Here is a 17,870-nt window from a genome sequence, read left to right on the forward strand (position 1 = left end):
CAATCATTAATTTCCCTTAATGGTAGTTACATTTAACCATCCGCACTAGCACAAAAGGTCTTGTGCTTTGCCTGGCCATCTGAGTCCCCTCCATTCTGTTTCATTCTGGGACATAGTACATGGTAAATAAACTCCGATGTGGGCAGGTATGTTGTAGAAAAAGCAGCATCTTCTTTCTCAGCAAAGTTTAATCATGCCCAGCTTGTGTGGCTAAATTTGATATATTTCCCGATTTACTGGTGATAATGCTTTGTAATCTCTGCTCAGTGAGATGGTGTGTGATGAGTGTGATCAGTCACATCCTGGCCTGGCAAATCCTTGCCTGGAAGCGAAACAGCATGAAAATAGGGAACAGATTTTTTTCTTTTTGTTCCCACTGCCTAAAGGAAAGATGTTTCAAAAGGAAATGTCTGGTTTTCCTAGTTCAGGGATAGAAAGAGTTGTTCTTTTGTGAAAAGGCCATTTTATATTTGAATTATTTTAGATATTTTTGAAATGTTTAAGTTTATAAATGCTCGAGTGTCATCTCTTTATGGCTGCTTCTCTTCTTTTTAATTTTGCTTCTTCATGAGTAATTGATTTTATTCTAGCATCATAAAATAGAACAGATAGGGGGAGATTTCACTTAGCATCACTGTAGTAGCTTGGGTTTTTTTCTATTTTGATATTACAGAACTTATAAAGAGCCCTTTATATTTATATTTGTAGTAGAAATCTTACTTGACTGGCATTTAAAATAGCACTGCTTCTACTCATTAGTGTTATATGTTTGTATATTCAGTGTTAGCCAAATAAATGTGATGGTAAAATACATCTATTTGAATATTCTATGAAGTGAATATTGTTAGTTCTCAAAGATCAGACAAAAAATATTCCAAATTTTTTATCTCTTAGATACCTATAAATTGGTCAAAACTGTAAAATTTTATAAGATTTCACTGAGTTTGAAGTAATTCTTTGATACTCACCAGTCACAACAACCAAAAAAGCCATTTTTATCTGCTGGTTTTCTTCAATTATTGGCTGTTATTGTTCTGAGCAGGATACTGCCTTGAAAGTGTTCCTTATATTACTAGTTTTAGTGCTTGCAGCTGCTGTATGTCACAGTATCTATGTCCTTACTGGTTTCAGTTTGTCTTAGGCAGCAAAAGCAGAAATAATACATCTGATTTTGCACCACGACATGAAATTTTTATCCAATAATGTTGCTTTTATGTGACGTTCAAGAGACAATTGTTCTGTGTCAAAATGACTCAGCAATGTATTAGTTTGTTGTTTCCACCATAAAAGAAGGAAAAATTCCAAATCCCAATCTAAAATATATTGGATGTACCTGCTTGCTTACAGCCTTGATTTATGAGCTCCTAATGATTTATTAGTAAGTTGGGTCTCCACCCCGTTGCTTGGATAGTAACCCCTGTCAGTCCCAGGAGCCCCTTCCATAGGATGACATTTAATTTTTGTAGCAGCACCACACTGCTGGTTTATAATTATCCTGTGATCAGCTGGTGTGGCCAGACGTCTGTCTTCTTGCACATTTCTAGCTGATCTGGGCCAAGTTATTAGAAGAATGTTTGAACAATATACCCTAAACAAATGAGTTTGTACATAATACTGCAGCATTGCCTCTCATTTCTGTTATCCCAGTCCTCCAGCCATCCAGTCCTTCTGGCCTGGCACTCTGACTGTCTTTGGAGGTCAGGATACTTCTCAGGTTTGTCTTATCAATAGAATTCAGCAGCATGCTGTTGGCACTTCTGCCTTATCTCTGAGGAGGTTTGGTCTATGAGTTTCACGCTACCTTCATGAAAATTAACATTTTCTATTTTCTGTGGTAAACCAGTAGTTTCTGTGAGGATGAAATACTCCTTCTCTCACCGATGGAAAACTGGAAATTGTATGGATCCAAAAGTGTTGACCAGTGCAATACAGGACTTATTCTAGGGCTGCAGGGGCAGGAAAAACTTCATGAAACACAATCCCATGCAAAAATGATCTTAGAAATAGTGATTTGAGTGTAGAATCCTGATCCGTCAGCAGCTTGTACAAAGCCTTGACGAGGTATAAATGACTGCCAGCAGCTGGGGAGGGGCAGTGGGGAGCTGTTTGTCCAGTGCAGGTTTTACTCCTTGGACTTTGGACTGCTCTGCAGCAGGGCCTCAGGGAAGTCGCTTGGCCTTTGAGAGTTTATCTTTTCATATGCAGTGTGGCCAGGATAGGTTTTAAACGCTTTCAAACAGGAATTGTTCCATGTAAGAAATTAACTTCCTAAGGGAAACCCATGTTTTACAGGGTTTTTTTTCTCTGAGAAGGAAATAATAAGCCAACATCCCTTTACTGCATTGACCTCAGGTGTTCAATGCATCTCTGGAAACCTCAGATAAAACCCAGCATACCAAAAGGGTCTCCTGTCATTAATACCTTGAGTTAATAATTCTTGCCCTAGTAATTTTCTCCCTTCTGTTACATAATGAATGAATGTTTTGTTGGTGAATCAGAACCTTTTGTGGTCCATTCCTTTCTAAAAGTCTCACATGCATCACTGAGCCAGGAGCTATAATAAGCTGGTTCTATCTTATTGCATGTGTTCTGCAATGCAGCCCAGCACCTCAGTAACATCTATCCCATTAACTTAACACTTCTGCAAATGTCCTTTTATGTATGAACTCTGCTACCTGTTGTCACTGTGCTCAGGATGCATCTCCCAAGTTGCTTTAAACCCCCTGGCTACTCACTGTGTAACCTGTAAGTGGGGCTTTCTCTTGAAAAAGTTTATACTGATCTTCTCATACTGTCTTCCCTGTTGGGAGTCCGTACTATCCCCGGCCTACCTCACACATTCCCAAAGTGACCTACCTGCTCTAAGTCTGGTTGTGTTTTTTGGAGGGTGGTGTCTTTTCCATCCCAAAGGTGCTGCCCAAGGGTGTCAGCGGGATGGATTAAGGCAGCAGGATGTCAATGTTAAAACAAACCGTTGGGTAAATGAGGCTTTCTGACTTCAAGGACCACTCATTGTGATAAATGATAAAACAGAGATACAGAAATACAAAGTCTGACTGGGAAGACTTTAATTTATAGATGGGGAAAAGAGGAAAACAGGAGCTCAGCAATGAAGGGAAGTGAGACTCTTGCCGGAGTAAATGAGACTAAAGAATTAGTCTCACAGGACAGAGGACCAGTATTTACTCAGCTCTGGTTCTTCTGTTGTCATCTAAAATGTCATCTGAACATTTTTAAACTGTTCTTTACTCCTCCTCTCCATTTGTATTTGTTTCTTGCTTGTAAGGACCACTGAGGCAAATCTCATGTAGTAGAGGTTAAATCCTTTTGCCTTTAAGTGAATGACGTAACTTTTCACTTTCCCTGTTATTTCCTTGTTGTGTATCAAGAGAAGTGTTGAAATATCTGTTTCCCTGCTCCGGATGATAAAGTGTACTAGATGGTGTTTGAACATTAATGGACTCTATTATGATAATTCATATGTGTCTCCAAACAGCTGACTATCTCAGCTACATATGGTTTCTGTGGAAGATACAGTCTTTGGGAGGAAGAAAAATCAAAAAATCAGCTTTTGTTTATGGAAATGTTTTTGTGTCTGCAGGTGGCAAGGGAAAATAGATGTTTCTGGAAAATAAGATTTGTTTTTGCTGTGTTATGGATACTTTAGGTAGTATTACTAGTTTATATCAGGTAATCCAAGAATACCTCATCCTCTCTGTGGGACAAGGTTTGCAAGAAATAGTATCTCTGTAAGATCACTTGATACTCTTGGAAAAACAGGCAAGCATTGGCATGCTATTTTTCCTTTTCTTTGCCTGCGTGTTTCATTAGACTACTGTGGCTACACCAACTTAATGCTTTTGATCCCTCTCAATATTGTTTTTATTTAATGTTTCTCAGGTATTGATTTGATGTCAGGTCATATTATCTCATCTCTGTCAGCATGGGACTATTGCATACTATCCACTTTATGAGTTTTATGTGCTATCACTAAATGTCTCACAGAGTTGAATTCATTGCTGGGAAGTTACATTATTGAATCTGAATGTCAGTCTTTTTTTATGTCAATCTTTATTCTGTGCATGTTCTCTTAAATGTTTCTTTGGGCTCTTTTAGTTTGTTCTGCTTTGTATATCTAGACTGCATCTATATATTCATCTGTCAACCCCAGCTTTCTTTTTAGCTACATGTGGAAGAGAGGGCAATGGACTGAGGGCAGGTCATGAAGGCAGAAAATGTCCAGAAACCAATTTTCCCTGTGAAATCTGATGAACTACAACAGGTACAGGAGCTCACACCTATTTTAAAACATGAGAACATGGTTAAGTGGAGCAGAGGCTACTCCATGATCCCAAACAATTTGTTTTCCTTTCCTGGAGGAGTAGAAACACCTCTCCAGGGAGTGCTGCAAATTTATATCAGTAACGAGCATCTCTGGGGACTCATAGAAATGGATGTGCCAAGTCGTGGAGTGGGTGGGAAAGCTGGAGGCAAGTGTCAATCCTGATTTGTACAAAGAAGCTCTATGGCCTGTGAGAACAGACTGGGCAAGGGGGAGGGAAGGGTGGCTTTTTGATGGGGACCTGAAAAGCAAACAAGTTTGTGCAGGTGCATGGCCAACCCAGAGCTCAGCAGGGCACTGCTTACTGTAGTGGATACATCCTGAGTTATTTTAAAAAGAACATCAATAAGAAATATCATTAGCTTGAAATCAAGGTGAGGTTTTTTTACTGGCATTGTGTTTCATAACAGCCTTTTTCTGTTGTAGAGATGTAATTAGAGATGTCAGTCAACTTACCCTCTTAATATCTTTTAGTTCCCTTTTTTGCCTTGGCTGCTGTATTGAGCCTGCAGACCAGTAATCCATGTGCCCTCTCTCTGCCACGCAGTTCTTAATGATGCATGCACATGGATTTTCGTTCTCTAAATTCTTTATAGAAATTTCTATTCAATTTAATAATTTATATTCTCATTAATCTAGCTTATTACACCATATTTTGTAGCCATTAAATTCAATAACAAGGAACACATTCTTCTGGAGAGAGGTCCTGTGCAATATCTCATTCTAGGAGAAGTGTTACAGACAGATGCTGCATCTCATATAATGAGCAATAAAGTCTGTGAAATCTCTGCAAATCCCATTTCAAAACTGGGGCTTGAAAAATCCTGGCCACAGTAACTTCAACTTTAAATTGACATTATGAATCCTGGTTTTATTTGTTTTTCCCCTCAACGATCATCTTCCTACCTACCAGCTGATGCATGTGCTTGGTCAGCTGTGCTTGGAGAGGTCTCGCCCTGCAGGTTTCCTCACCCACAGTACTGTGAGTGCCCCCAGCACTGCAGCAAATAGGAAAAGCAAGGAACCTACACCTTGTTAAATATTTAGGTGTCTTTTCTGCGATTATGTGAGTCTTTCTGTTTCTTATGTGAAGCTTGCTTTGCTTGAAAATTATTTTTCAGATATTTCCAATGACATTGGCATCTTCTCTGTCCCGTCCACTGGCATAACCTCACCCCTGCATTGATCCTGTTTTCTGGGATACACTGCTCACTCTCTTTCCAGTCATTTAAATTTCTTCCCTCTCGAAGTGTGGTAGTTAAGTCTTTGTTTGACCTGTGCTTGTGTTGAGGACTCTGTGCTGGTTTTGATGGGATGGATTAAGGAGGAATTAAGCCTAGGAATCCCAATGGATTTGGGTGACATTCGAGCAGTTTAATAACAAGATGTCTTATGGGGAATTTTCAGCTGGCACATTGATAAGACTTTGCCAGCTGGAGTCCAAAGGCTGTGACTGATTTACTGGCAGTAATGCCCATTGCACCCGCCTTCATCTTTCTTGGAGAGCATGAAAGAGAGAGCATGAGAGAAGCTGCTCCCTTCTGTCACTGGGAGTAGAAGGACCATGTGCTGCCTTCATGATACTGATGCTCTCCGCTGGCTCTATGTTAGGCACTGTGTGTCTTCGTGCATCTGACAAATTATATGACAGGTTAAAGATTATTCTAATCTGTTCTGCTAGTCTTCTGATAGCTGAGATGGGAGCATGTACCATCTGTGCTGTGTTATTCTAGCTAGTGTATCCAAACTTGTTTATCTGTCGCCTTCACACCTTATGTTATTCTGTGATTCAAAACTGATTTACTGTTAACTGTTTACAGTGATTTGAACAAGATAGACTTGTCAAACAGACAGGAAAAAACATTTAATTACTAATTTCCCTTGGTCTCCTGGGGCTGGATATACAGGATTCCCATTCAAGTGATTAAGGAGAAAAGCAAATGTCCCATGTAAGCAGACTTATTTCCTGGCACTTCCAGCAACTGTCCTTGCTGCAAGTTGACAGCATTGGGTGTCCTAACCTTCAGCGTTTCCTATCCCATTTTTTTTTCTCAACACTAGAGATGGATGGAAGGGAGGAGTTGTGTTTGAGCATTAGAGATGCAAAAGGCTTTTGTGCAGGGCATTGTCTGTTGCATTGCTGATGTTTGGATTCCTTGTACTTGTTTTACTGGTTTACTGGTTTACTGAAGCATTTTACCCTATAGGGGTAAATTCCTCCATAAAATCTTGTGAAAAATTTACGTAAACAGACTTTGTCTTAGTGGTCAGGCATTCCTTCCTTAGATACCTGGAAGGGCAGGCTGCTGGCAGAATGGGGAACAGTGTGCGCAGCCTGTGCAGGGAAGGGCGTTCATTGGTTTTGGAATGAATCACAAAGCCTAATTTAAAGAATTCATGCTTAGTAATGTGACAACTGTGATGATGGGGTATGCAGCAGAAACAGCTAAGGGACATGTTAAATCATATAGAGAAAAGCAGATCTTGGCTGGAGATAGGAGTGTTGGCTTTCACCCATTTTCATGAAATGAAAACTGTGTTGACCTGTTATATTTGTTCAACACCTAGATTCATAGTTGGTGAATCAGTACAGTAGATTTAGAGTCAGTGAGGAAATTCAGTTATGTCTGAAGACCTCCAGAAGAGGAGGGGACAAGGCTAATGGGGATGAATGACATGCTAAGAACCTTTTTTTAAAAATGCTGTAGTTGAATTGATTTATGCAGTAAATTACATTAACCAGCAGAAAGGGCATGGCACAGTCTTCCCTTTCAAAGAAGGCGGAACAAACAAGCAAGGTGGGGACTGTGGACAAATAGGTCTTTCACCCAGTGTTGTGTCCAGTGCTGATGCTTTCTCTTCTGTATACTCTACCATTTGATTTATGGGGTTTTCCAGTCAGTTTCTGAGGTGTGTGAAGGGTTGGATCAGCTCTGGCCAAGAGCAATAATTTCTCTATTTCTCTGCATGACTGCCTGCCTGTCTGTTAGGGGTTCCATGTAAGAATATATTTCTCCAAAGTCAGAATTCAGCAGCAAAAAATTGGTCTGGCTGGAGATGTGAGTTGGTCAGCTTATGGAAAGCAGAGCTGAGGGAGAGGTTGAGTACCCCTTTTTCTTCTACCCTGGTAAAACTGCTGCTTCAGCGCTTGTTGTTTTTCTCATCTGCTCATTGTGGGTCAGTGATTCTGAATCAAAAAATTCTAATGCTGGGCCTGAATTTGAGGTTCATAATTCAGCTTTTTATCTTTATGCTGCTACTGGGATGCGTTGTTGTCTTAACCAAGTCGCACAAATGCTGTGTGTCTTGACTGCCCAAAGTGAGGAATTATATCTGTAAGAACTTTTTAGGGATCTTTAAAGGAAATGCAGAATTACTATCTGTTGCGTCTTTGACTTCATCATTTCAGTCTACGTGTCCTACCTCATCTGTAATCAGGTACAGATAGATTCACTTTGTGTAAGTTTGATCCCACTCTGAGTTCAATTCGGGCTCTCTGGCACCATGCTGGTTTGGAAACCACTTACCACAGGAAGCAGGCAGATCACAATGTGCTTGGGCACATTTTCTCTCTCTGAATACTCTGCAGCTATGCCTCCAGCAACTACAAAGGAGTGTTACCCAGATTTGGCTTTGCCATGCTCAGGTATAGCAGAGTGGAGTGTAAAACCTAATGTGGAACTGAAGAGTGCTATTGCATTACATAAGATTGTCCAAGTTTCCCGGTCAAATGTTCCTACAGGGGCCTCCATATACTTTCCAACCAAACCGCTGCTTTCTGCTGAGCCACAGCCCATAGGAAGAGTGGAGCATGCTGAGGCAGTGCATATGCACACAGATTGTGAGAAAAGCACATACAGGAATTTAAAGATCTTATGAAAATATTTGCCACCAGTACAAAATGATGCTTCTCAAATTAGATTATGATAGGGGGCTAAGAGTTGGGTTTTCCTTAAAAAAAAACAAACTAGCTTGTTCCAAGTAGATTCAATGCAAAATTAAAGTGAAGCAGAAAAGAAATAAAACTCTTTTTAAACGTTATTATGTTTCAGATATTCTTTGATGCATCCCAGCCCTGAGAAATTAATCTTTTCTTGACAGTGGCTCGCAAGAAAATCATGGTACTTCTTCTGAATAGTTGTGGGGATAGTAGCTGAAAGCTACCTTTATTTTCTCCAGTCTTTGGTGGAAAAAAAGGTTACTTTTTTTTTTCCTGGTTAAGTTTTTTATTTCTTGTTTCTGTCTTCATGTCTGTTTTGTGTTTTGCTATGCTTTTTTGGTGTAGCTTTGAAAATTTCAGTGTCTCAAGGAAGAAATGCTTGGTCAAATTTTGTCCTCAGTCACCTGGGGGGAAAAAAAGTCAGAGAAATGTATTGACTTTCCTGATATAAAGCTGGATGTTTATTGAAGTAACCCAGCAGCAAAGCAACAGAACTTTATCCTGTTTTGTTTGTTCATTTATAAATTGTCTTGTCTGGTTATGAAGACACATAACTAAAACACAGCTGGTTGGTTTCAATTGCTTCTAATTCAAGGCAGAGGATCCAGCACCTTCCAAAGTGGGGTAACCAAAGCAATGCTTGTCTTTTGGTAAAATGGTCAAAACTGTGGTGTAAAGCCTAAAAATGAGCTGCAGTGTTACATTCTGGCTATGCAAAATTATCTCTTCTGTTCCTCAAAGTGGTCAGCTGCGCTGACACCTCCAAACAGATCCTTAAACCCAAGAACAGATGTTTAGTGCACTTTCCTTTGCTTTGTCAATATGACGCATCAACAGCAAGTTGCAGCCCGGCATTTACATCTCAAGTGCTGGGCTGCTCCGGGCTGGTGACTTGCTCTTTGACCTCATTCCTCCTTTGAACCTGCTGCCGCGGCGTGTGCTTGCCAGCCGCGTCCCTCAGCCCCGCGCTGCTCTGTCTTGTCATCCGCAGACAAGAAAAAGGCAGGCAAATTCCAGCCTTTCAAGAAGCTCTTCAGCAAGAGGAAGAAAAGAGAGCCTGCCTCAGACTGTGAGGAACCCAAGCTGAAGCCCAGCCACTCCTTCAGCAATATCTGCAACGGCACCTTCTCCTCCGATGAAGAGCCAAACAGTGGGCTGAGGTAAGCGCACATGCATCTGCTGCCAGCCTGTGCACACACACTGCTTGTTCTCCCTGCTTTTAATGGAATTAAATTTAAATTCTCCCTATGCTAAATGGCAGCAATTTTTACTTGGCTTTTTACAAAGTGCATGCATCTCTCTCCCTCCTCTGAACATGGCACCTGCTGCTTTAGACTCCAAAGTGGGTTCATGTACTGGTTTGCAAAAAAGAATTCCCAGGGTGAAGCAGAAACAAATTTGAATCCAGCTCTGTGATTTAACAGAATCCATGGAGAACCTTGAGCACGTGTATTAATGGCATGCATGTTTTTAAAAACTGTGAAAAGGGAAACTTGAACTGGTATACTTTATTGCACACATTTCCCTGCAAGGTGGTATCTTTGGGTCAGAACAGAAACATCCTTTTTCAGTCTATCCCATACAGTTTTTGCATTGTAATTGGGGTCAACAAATAGGCTGCTTTTATTTTGATCTGAATGTAGAGCAGAAGGAAGGGAGCAGAGAGAAGCACCTGGAAATCAGATCATATTCAAGTGTCAACAGAGGATTACAAAAGGACAGTGTGAGAATTTTCTGTATGAATGGTGGGAGAAAGAAACTGCACAGAGCTAACTAGTTAGCAATCTCTAACTGGGAACAGAAAAAAAAAGAAAAGCCAAACCAAAAACCAAAACCAACCAACCAAACCAACCCAAACCAAAACAAACAAAAAACCCCCTACCCCAACAGCAACAAAACCCCAAGGCCAGATGCACAAACTAATGGTGTCAGTAATACTTATTTCACTTTCCAGCTGCTAGTCTCAGAGAGGTTAGCTGACTCCTGGTCAAAGCCTGTTGCTTTGGAAAAAAAGAAACTGTTTGCACTGTGGAGTGTGAATATCTGAATGTAACAAAACAGCCAAGAGGACAAAAAAACATGCCAAAATTTGTAGCAGAAACATTACCCTGCACAGTATTTCCAGTGGTGCAAAATAATAGGTGCAAAAATGTGATTTAAAAATTATTTATTTAGGTGTTTTTTTAAGGTTTTGAGTTTTTTGTGCCATTCTGTGAAATTCCTTAAGTTCTAGGTTTCCTTTTGGTTTCTGCAGTGCAATCTCATACACCTCTTTTGCCCAACCCAGCTTTTCAGAAAATCAATACTGAGCATAGCCACAGTGTAGCTGGAGGTGTGGCTGACTGCTGTTGCATTGCATTACCTGGGTGCATGATGCCAAAAGTCTGTAGGAGGTTTCAGTGCCTTTTCCCTCAAGAGCAAACTAAAGGGCGTCATCTCGCTATCAGGGATTTCCCATTCAGTATAACCGAAAAGGTGGTGCTGCACCTAGAAACAAACAGTGATATGGGAACTTGTCCCATTCCCCAACAGTGACAGGAAGGTGTGGCCGACCCTGGTGAGACTGTTAAATGCTTACATTTTTAAACATATTAATTTTTCTAATTAATAAAGGCATTAAATGTAAGCTTCTGGTATAATAAGTCAGACTGCACGATTTAAATCACAGGGAATTAGCAAGGGTGAAGGGTCCCACACCTCATCTCAAGTGGAACACATCTATGACTCCTGAGAGGTTCTGTTTTAGTCTGCTAGAAATACCAAGTCGAACCTCTGTTTTTCCTCTCAGGCTTTATGGTGCAATGTGGGTGGGATTTGATGATAATTTTCAGTTTGCAGGTAGTGTTTATCACGCTGCTCATCTTACAACAAGCATAGATATTCAGTGCAGTGCATTAGATTGCTTTGGGGAGCTTAGTTTGGCTACCTCATTGTTTTCAGTATGGCTTCCATCCATTATATTTTTTTGGCCTTTACTGTAATTTCAAATGTTTGTGAATTGAATGCAGAGAGAGGCTGAGTGAAATAATACACATAGTTGTTTAAAAGTTGTCTAACAGTAGATGCATTGCCATACCTTCCACAATTACTATAGAAATAGACCAGAGCAAATATAAATATCAAGTAGTATATTTATATAAGCAAAAAACTGAATAGTATTGTAAAACCATTTGCTTCAAACTCTTTAAGAATGTACAACAACCATACATTTACAAAAACTTAATAAATGTTCCAATTTTGCAATAAAATTTCAGGGATACTCCCATTCCCTTAAGAGAGCTATATTTCTTTTTCAGCCTGCAAAGTACATGAATTTGTTATCTGCAGATGTGTCTTGTGGACTTCTTGTTTTGTTTTGGGTAGAGGAGGTCGTTGTTTTGAACAGATATTAAGGGAGAAAGCTGCCTCCAGAAGGTAGAGACAAGCAAATGAATGAATATAGGCTAAAGAAGACATCTGTATTGCTTCCAAGACCTAAGCTAGTATTTCACTGAGTGCTGTATTGGCTTACAAGCCTGCTCACAGCTAGCGCTGAAATCTCTAATGGAGACTGCACCGACTGGCTGATGCAGACATCCCTGGAGCCATTTAGGTAATCTGCATATGGTGTAGATTGACTAGCTGAGTTGGAAGCAGCCTGAGAGATCTGCCTGTCCATCCATTCTTACAGATGCATCTTGGATTCATCAGATGCAAATAACTTGCTTGGTATCCTGATGTATGCACACTTCAGCCTATTTATTCATCCATGTTGTTTTGCAACACCCAGGTGGGAGGTATCCTACTGCAGTTTGTCTTGCTCTGCCTTGTGAAAGACTGGAATTCCTTTTCCCACTTTTATACTGCCCTTCTTGAGTTTACAAAGTTAAAATGGTATTCATTAACTTCATGTCCTAACCGTAAGGGCTGGGAGATAGAAGTGCTTATTACAAGGAAGCTAAGCTGTGTTTGTGGACCTTCACTAAAGTCTCCAGAAGCTTCTGTTCTGAGGCTACGATTTGGCACTTTACAAGATTTTATATTTGTCTAATTTGTCACAGTTGACATTAAGCAAGCATTGTGAGGACATACCTGAAAGTGCACTGTGCAGTGCCCTACAAAAGTTTGGCATTCTGACTTGATGTGCAGAGGCAGTGGGAAATTAAATTTCTCTTATTGGGGGTACAGTAGAGTGCCTTTCCTTCGACTGAATGCAGTCAAAGGACCTGAAATTAGACCTGTCAGGTCTTGAGGAGTCAAGTGTGACAGCACTGATCCTCTTCCAACAAAAAGTCTGTGAGTGAACTTCAGTTTCTTGACAGTGCCTCTCCATGAAACGAGACCCCTTTACTTGCAGCATTGTACAGTTCCATATGAAACAATCTAGATCAACAGAAAAAAGGGATCCGTCTACCCAGCCGGAGTTTCAAGGAGCTCCCAAGAAACCTTCTCTCTGTCACATCCAGTTTTCATACACTGGGCATTTTTTTCTGCTTATTAGCCTTATTTCTGCAATTGGCTTTTGTCACTTTACTAATTTCTTTGGAAGTGGCTCATTTTGAGTGCCTTCTTGACTCCAGTGAGAGTGCTATGTTGCAGTACTGCTTAGTGTCCACCTTCTTCTGGAGACTTCATCTTATCAGAACTCAGATGTCAGCAAGTATCTCTTCAAGCCCAAGCAGAGAAAAGTAAGGCTTTTATAAACAAAGCAAGCTTGGATTTTCCTCTCTTATCTCAGCTGACAAGGATCCATGTGGAACAGGTTTCTTATTTCTGGGTTATGAGATGTGTTGTGGGAACCAAGGATGTTCCAAGACAGAAACGGTTGTGGCAAAGAACAGCTTTACCCTCTGCAGTTTTCCATTTGCATGGATTTTTTATAAGTTTCATTACGAATTTTTGTGACATTAGAGTTGTTTCTCCTTTCTTGTAATTTATATTGCAGCTGAATAGCACAGAAATAGGAGCCACAACCACCTTATGAATGGCCATTTCTGATGTGTACTCAGTGGCATGTGGTCAGAGCAGAGGAGTGGAGAAAGCCTTCCTGAAGTGGTTCCAGCTGCCTTGGCAGAACATCAGACTAATATCATACTCTATTTTTTTTGACCTTAGCTTTTCTTGACACCTCAACTCTCAGTGTCCTCCCTTCTGTTCCCAGCTTGCTTAAGTCTTTGAGCTCCAGAAGCTTTCTTCTCAGGTACGTGAGCTAGGACTTTTTACTACTTGTTGCAATTTTATCACTTAGTAGAAATTTGCACAAAATGCCATCAGCTTGCCTTTTTTTTTTTCAGCTGAGTGCAAAGATGCCTCATTATGTGTGCTGTAATTTGTATATGATCCTGAGAGCCCTTCAGTAGGCCATGTCTCTGCAAGTCCTCAACATTTTATGTTAGGTTGCACTCTGTTTCTCCTTTTTAACTTGTCTTTTGTCCTCAGCCTCAATTATTAGTTTTATTTTCACATCAGTAATCCCAGAACCTTTTTTACTCTGGTCTTCACTTTTTCCATCACATAAGCTTTAGTCTCTCTTGAAGGTTAGGATGTCTCACTGTCCACTTGTCCTCTCCCTTGCCTCCCTTTTGGATTTTTTCATTGCACTCCCCCTCCTAATCATCATATACTTGATTTCCTTCCAGATTCTGCATGGCAACTGTCATTTTCAGCAGCTGATAAGGATGAGGTCTAGGCTCCTGTATCATACAGAGTTGTCACCTTTAATATAATATACTGTCTTATTTCCTCTTCCTTTCCTTCCTTATCAGCTAAATGCAGTCACTATATAACACTTATTCCTGCCAAGGCTAACTTAGACTTTTCACTTCTTTTTCTGACGTTTTGCCATACTTTAGAGCAGATTTTGCATAAACATATGCTGCTATTTGACAGAATAGTGTCACATGTGATGGATTGCCAGGTCAAGTGTGAAAGCTGGACCACTTAGAGCCCTGTTCCTTCTACCAATCTGCATATTTCTATGCTAACTGGTGAATGTCCACATCCTCAAACTGCATCAGGGTTCTCTTGCAGAATTACTGGAAAGCAGAGTGATGCCTTTCTTTGCTGTACATGCTGAGACTTTCTGAGATTAGACAATTTAGTGAATAATTATGTAAAACTCACGTGTCAAGAACTGTGTAGTCCTACTTCATTGCCTTCTTGCTCCCTCAGGGAAGGCAAGCAGGACACCAAGAAAATCCCAAAGCAGGGTGGATCTGTGATCATGCTGCAGGTCCACAGCTGAGAAGGCAGAGCTAAGGGCAAGCCAGGAAAACAGTCTGCAAATTGAGGTCTGGATCAAGGATCTTTGTGGCCAGGGACAGTTGTTTTTGAACTGGAGACTGGTACTCCTCCAGCATAGTTCAGGCAGGGACCAAAGCCTCAACTGTGATCTTAAAGAGAGCTCCTGGATCCATGTGGGTGGGTGGAGCTCCCAGATGAGGCTGGTCAAAGACATTAAAGCTCATTAGTGCTCTCTGGAACTTGATACTTCCCATGGTTGATTTTTGTGCCCTTGATTATCATAATTTTAGTTAGACTATTAGCATGATGCATCAGCTACTTATAGCTAAGCTTGATCCCTGCTTGTAAGAAGAAATGAAACTATGGTAAGTTCATAGGTTACAGATCCTCTGATGACACCAGACTGGAGCTTTATATAAGATGATGTTGTGTGATACCTTTGAAATGAGCAGGACTACTGACAGCAGGGCTGCACAACTGATCATTGGCATCAATGGGACTCGAGTGGGGCATAACAGGGGGAGTGTCCTGAAATTCAACAGTTCCTGAAGGTGATACAAATACATCTTTAGACAGAGCTCAGAATCAGAGTTATGTTACAGCATACACAGTATTCCCCATCCAGGTGTGAGTTAGAACCAAAACTCACATTCCAGTATGAGAGACGAAAGAGAGGACACTAAAAATATATATCAGAATTACAGTTAGTTTTCATCTTTTACGTATTAATGCATCTCTGGAATGAGTAGAAAATGAAATTTATGTTTTTCATCTCTATCTGCCCTGGGGACATTCATGGGATATGCAAAGTGTTGAATCAGATTTCTTTATTAAAACAAAACAATAAGTAAAGGCAACCTATCACTGCACTTGTCATTCCCTGGGGCATTATTCTGGGAAGTGACTCCCAGATCCCTTTGAAGAGATTATATGGAGGGTCAATACCTGGCTAAAGCAAATTCATTCTTGCTTTACATGCTTTATGAATTTTTCAATGTTAAAAATGGCTTTATGTTAAAAAACTGGCTTTGATCTCTAATGATTACAGAATCAGTTTCTAATGGAAAACTAAAAGTCATGAGACTCGGGGTTTTTTGGAGTCAGTCTCTACAAACAAGAAAGAACAGAACAACTCATTCTTTCCCTTTATTTTCCAGTTTCTATTTCTAACTCTTTAATAACAGAGTGGGAGGAACATTTATGACACACCAAAGAGGCAACTGGTGGTGTGAAATTTCTGTACTACAGGAACTCACCAACATGGGATTATACAAGAGCTGAGGTCTCAGTGTTCTCTGCTGGAAAAGCTTCCCCTTATTAATGACCACACATATGTCTTTGAGAGGAGAAATAGCTCTGGAGAAAAATGGGATTTAAAACATTATAGCCACCAGCGTCAAGATAAACTTAACCTTGTATTCTGTGTAAAATTTTTCCTTTGCATGCTCTGATGTACTTAAGGGTGCAGTTCCACAGCAGTATATGCTGATTGATGTCTGGACTGCAGTTGTCTGGCTCTTTCCAACAGCTCTCTAGGCACGCAGCTAGCATGGAAACTTGAGTCAGGATTTGCTCAGGCAAACCAGGAAGCTGTGTAGGTTTTTGAGTTTGGATGGTTTTCGGGATTTTTTTTTTTTCAGTTAGTTATTCTAGTTACCAGAACATCTCTGAATTGTTTCATGTGAACCATGACCACTAATCAGGCAAAAAAGAGGTGATGTGAACACACAGAGAGGAGAGTAAAGAGAGAAAGGGTGACACCTCACCTGTCCTGACTTGATGTATCTAGAACTGATGGAAAATCACATCCTAAGTAGATGATGATGCATAGCAGTGGATGGCTGGGGGAGGGTCCAAAGAGCAATCTCTCTGTTTGTTGGTCTTCATGGAAGAGGAGTAAGACTTCACCTGTAGGATCAAGGTGGTTCTATTTTGCTGTAAGGGAATTGTTTCACATTTTCTAATTTCTTAGCACACACAGATACCTTAGCAAGAATGAGTAATGGTAAGAGGGGTTAGCACACAGAGGTTTTTGCAAGCCAAATTCATACACATATTGATACTCCAATATCTATGTAATCTGTTTTACTGGTGGTTTTCTGTGATTCTTCCAGAAGTCTGAAATGAAACAGGTGTTTTCCCTGTCCAGGAAAATGAATCAGCAGCACTGAATTAAACAATGAGTCCGAGAAGCATATTAATTTTATGCAGAAGAAACCTAATTAGGGGCAATGTGTATTTGAGGCAACTTCTTTTACAGCTAAATATTGTTAAATCTGGGCTAGGAGTCCAGTCATCTCCATGGTCAGGATGTGGTGGGGTCCTCATACTCTGTGTCTTGCTCTATTTCCCATCCCTTTGACACTATTGGTGTCATTATTTGTAAAAATCCTGTGGGATGGTTGGCTCTGCTATACTTTTAAGCTCTTGGGGCACACTCAAGACAAGGACAAATCCTGGTGTATTTTTTTTCCCACTAAAACCTGCATGTACCACAGAGCCCATCATATGTTCTCAAAAATGTAGTAGTTATTGACAATTTCATCCTGACCAAAGAAGGTGAAAAGTAAGTTTTTAGTGTTGCTGCGAAACCAAGTATTCCAACCTGTTCAGGTATCTGAAGATGGACACAGGTGAGGCAACGAAAACTCTGAGAGCAAATGCAATTTAACTTTGCTCTGAGTATGGGAAAATTAGTTTTGAAAATCTGTGTATTGCAACTGAAACTGGAACATGATCCTTGGGTTGCAACACATCTTCAGAGGGAATATCTTTAAGGATTTGCTAAAAGTGCTTCGTATTTTGATATAGCACATCCATAATTCATGTAATTTAGTCAGGTTTCTGAAAGTGAGTCAGATGATGATTCAGTTATTTTCAGTACAAACAGCCTCTGAAGTGTCATCATCAGAATTGTCAGCAGAAGTGCTCATAAACTGATGGCACTGTTTTCCCACATTTCTTGGAAGTGATATGGCAGCTTGAAGCTGTAATACCTTCAGCCATGGCTATGACTGTAGCCTGGGTCTCTGTCACACCGTGAATCTATTGAAATCCACTCCTGATGTTGACATGCCTTTTAATCGAAGGGAGCACAGACTGTAGACGTGTATTGTGAGGATGTTTTTGTATAAAGACTTCTGAGAAAAACTTCAAAGATGGGAATGCTGGTTAGCAGTGAAGGAAGCTCAATTATTCATACTGTATTATGACTTAAAAGAAATTCAGTCTTTCCAAAAGTAGAACATGAGGAAAGTGAAAAAAGAGGGGGGGAAAGGACCTTTGTGATATAATCTGTCAGATTCACAGCTGGAAAGATGTGAAAGGATTGTGGGCTCCAAGTGAGTAAAATAAGAGACCTTTCAG

General features: G+C 40.4%; 1 protein-coding gene across 7 annotated transcripts in view; it reads left to right on the top strand.

Moving 5' to 3' along the window:
• Window positions 1-17,870, top strand: part of KIAA1211 (KIAA1211 ortholog) — a 124,778-nt gene that overhangs the window by 79,566 nt on the left and 27,342 nt on the right. For 6 of the 7 annotated variants that reach the window (XM_018069402.2, XM_018069426.2, XM_018069411.2 and 3 more), the window contains one exon: window positions 9,274-9,442. The exons of the other annotated variant lie outside the window; for it this stretch is intronic. In XM_018069402.2, coding sequence (XP_017924891.2) covers window positions 9,274-9,442 — 169 coding nt within the window. The remainder of the gene's footprint in view (window positions 1-9,273; window positions 9,443-17,870) is intronic. 7 annotated transcript variants of the gene reach the window in all.

Source organism: Manacus vitellinus, unplaced genomic scaffold, assembly GCF_001715985.3.
Source record: "Manacus vitellinus isolate BGI_N305 unplaced genomic scaffold, ASM171598v3 scaffold_0_pilon, whole genome shotgun sequence".
NCBI classification, from domain to species: Eukaryota; Metazoa; Chordata; class Aves; order Passeriformes; family Pipridae; genus Manacus; species Manacus vitellinus.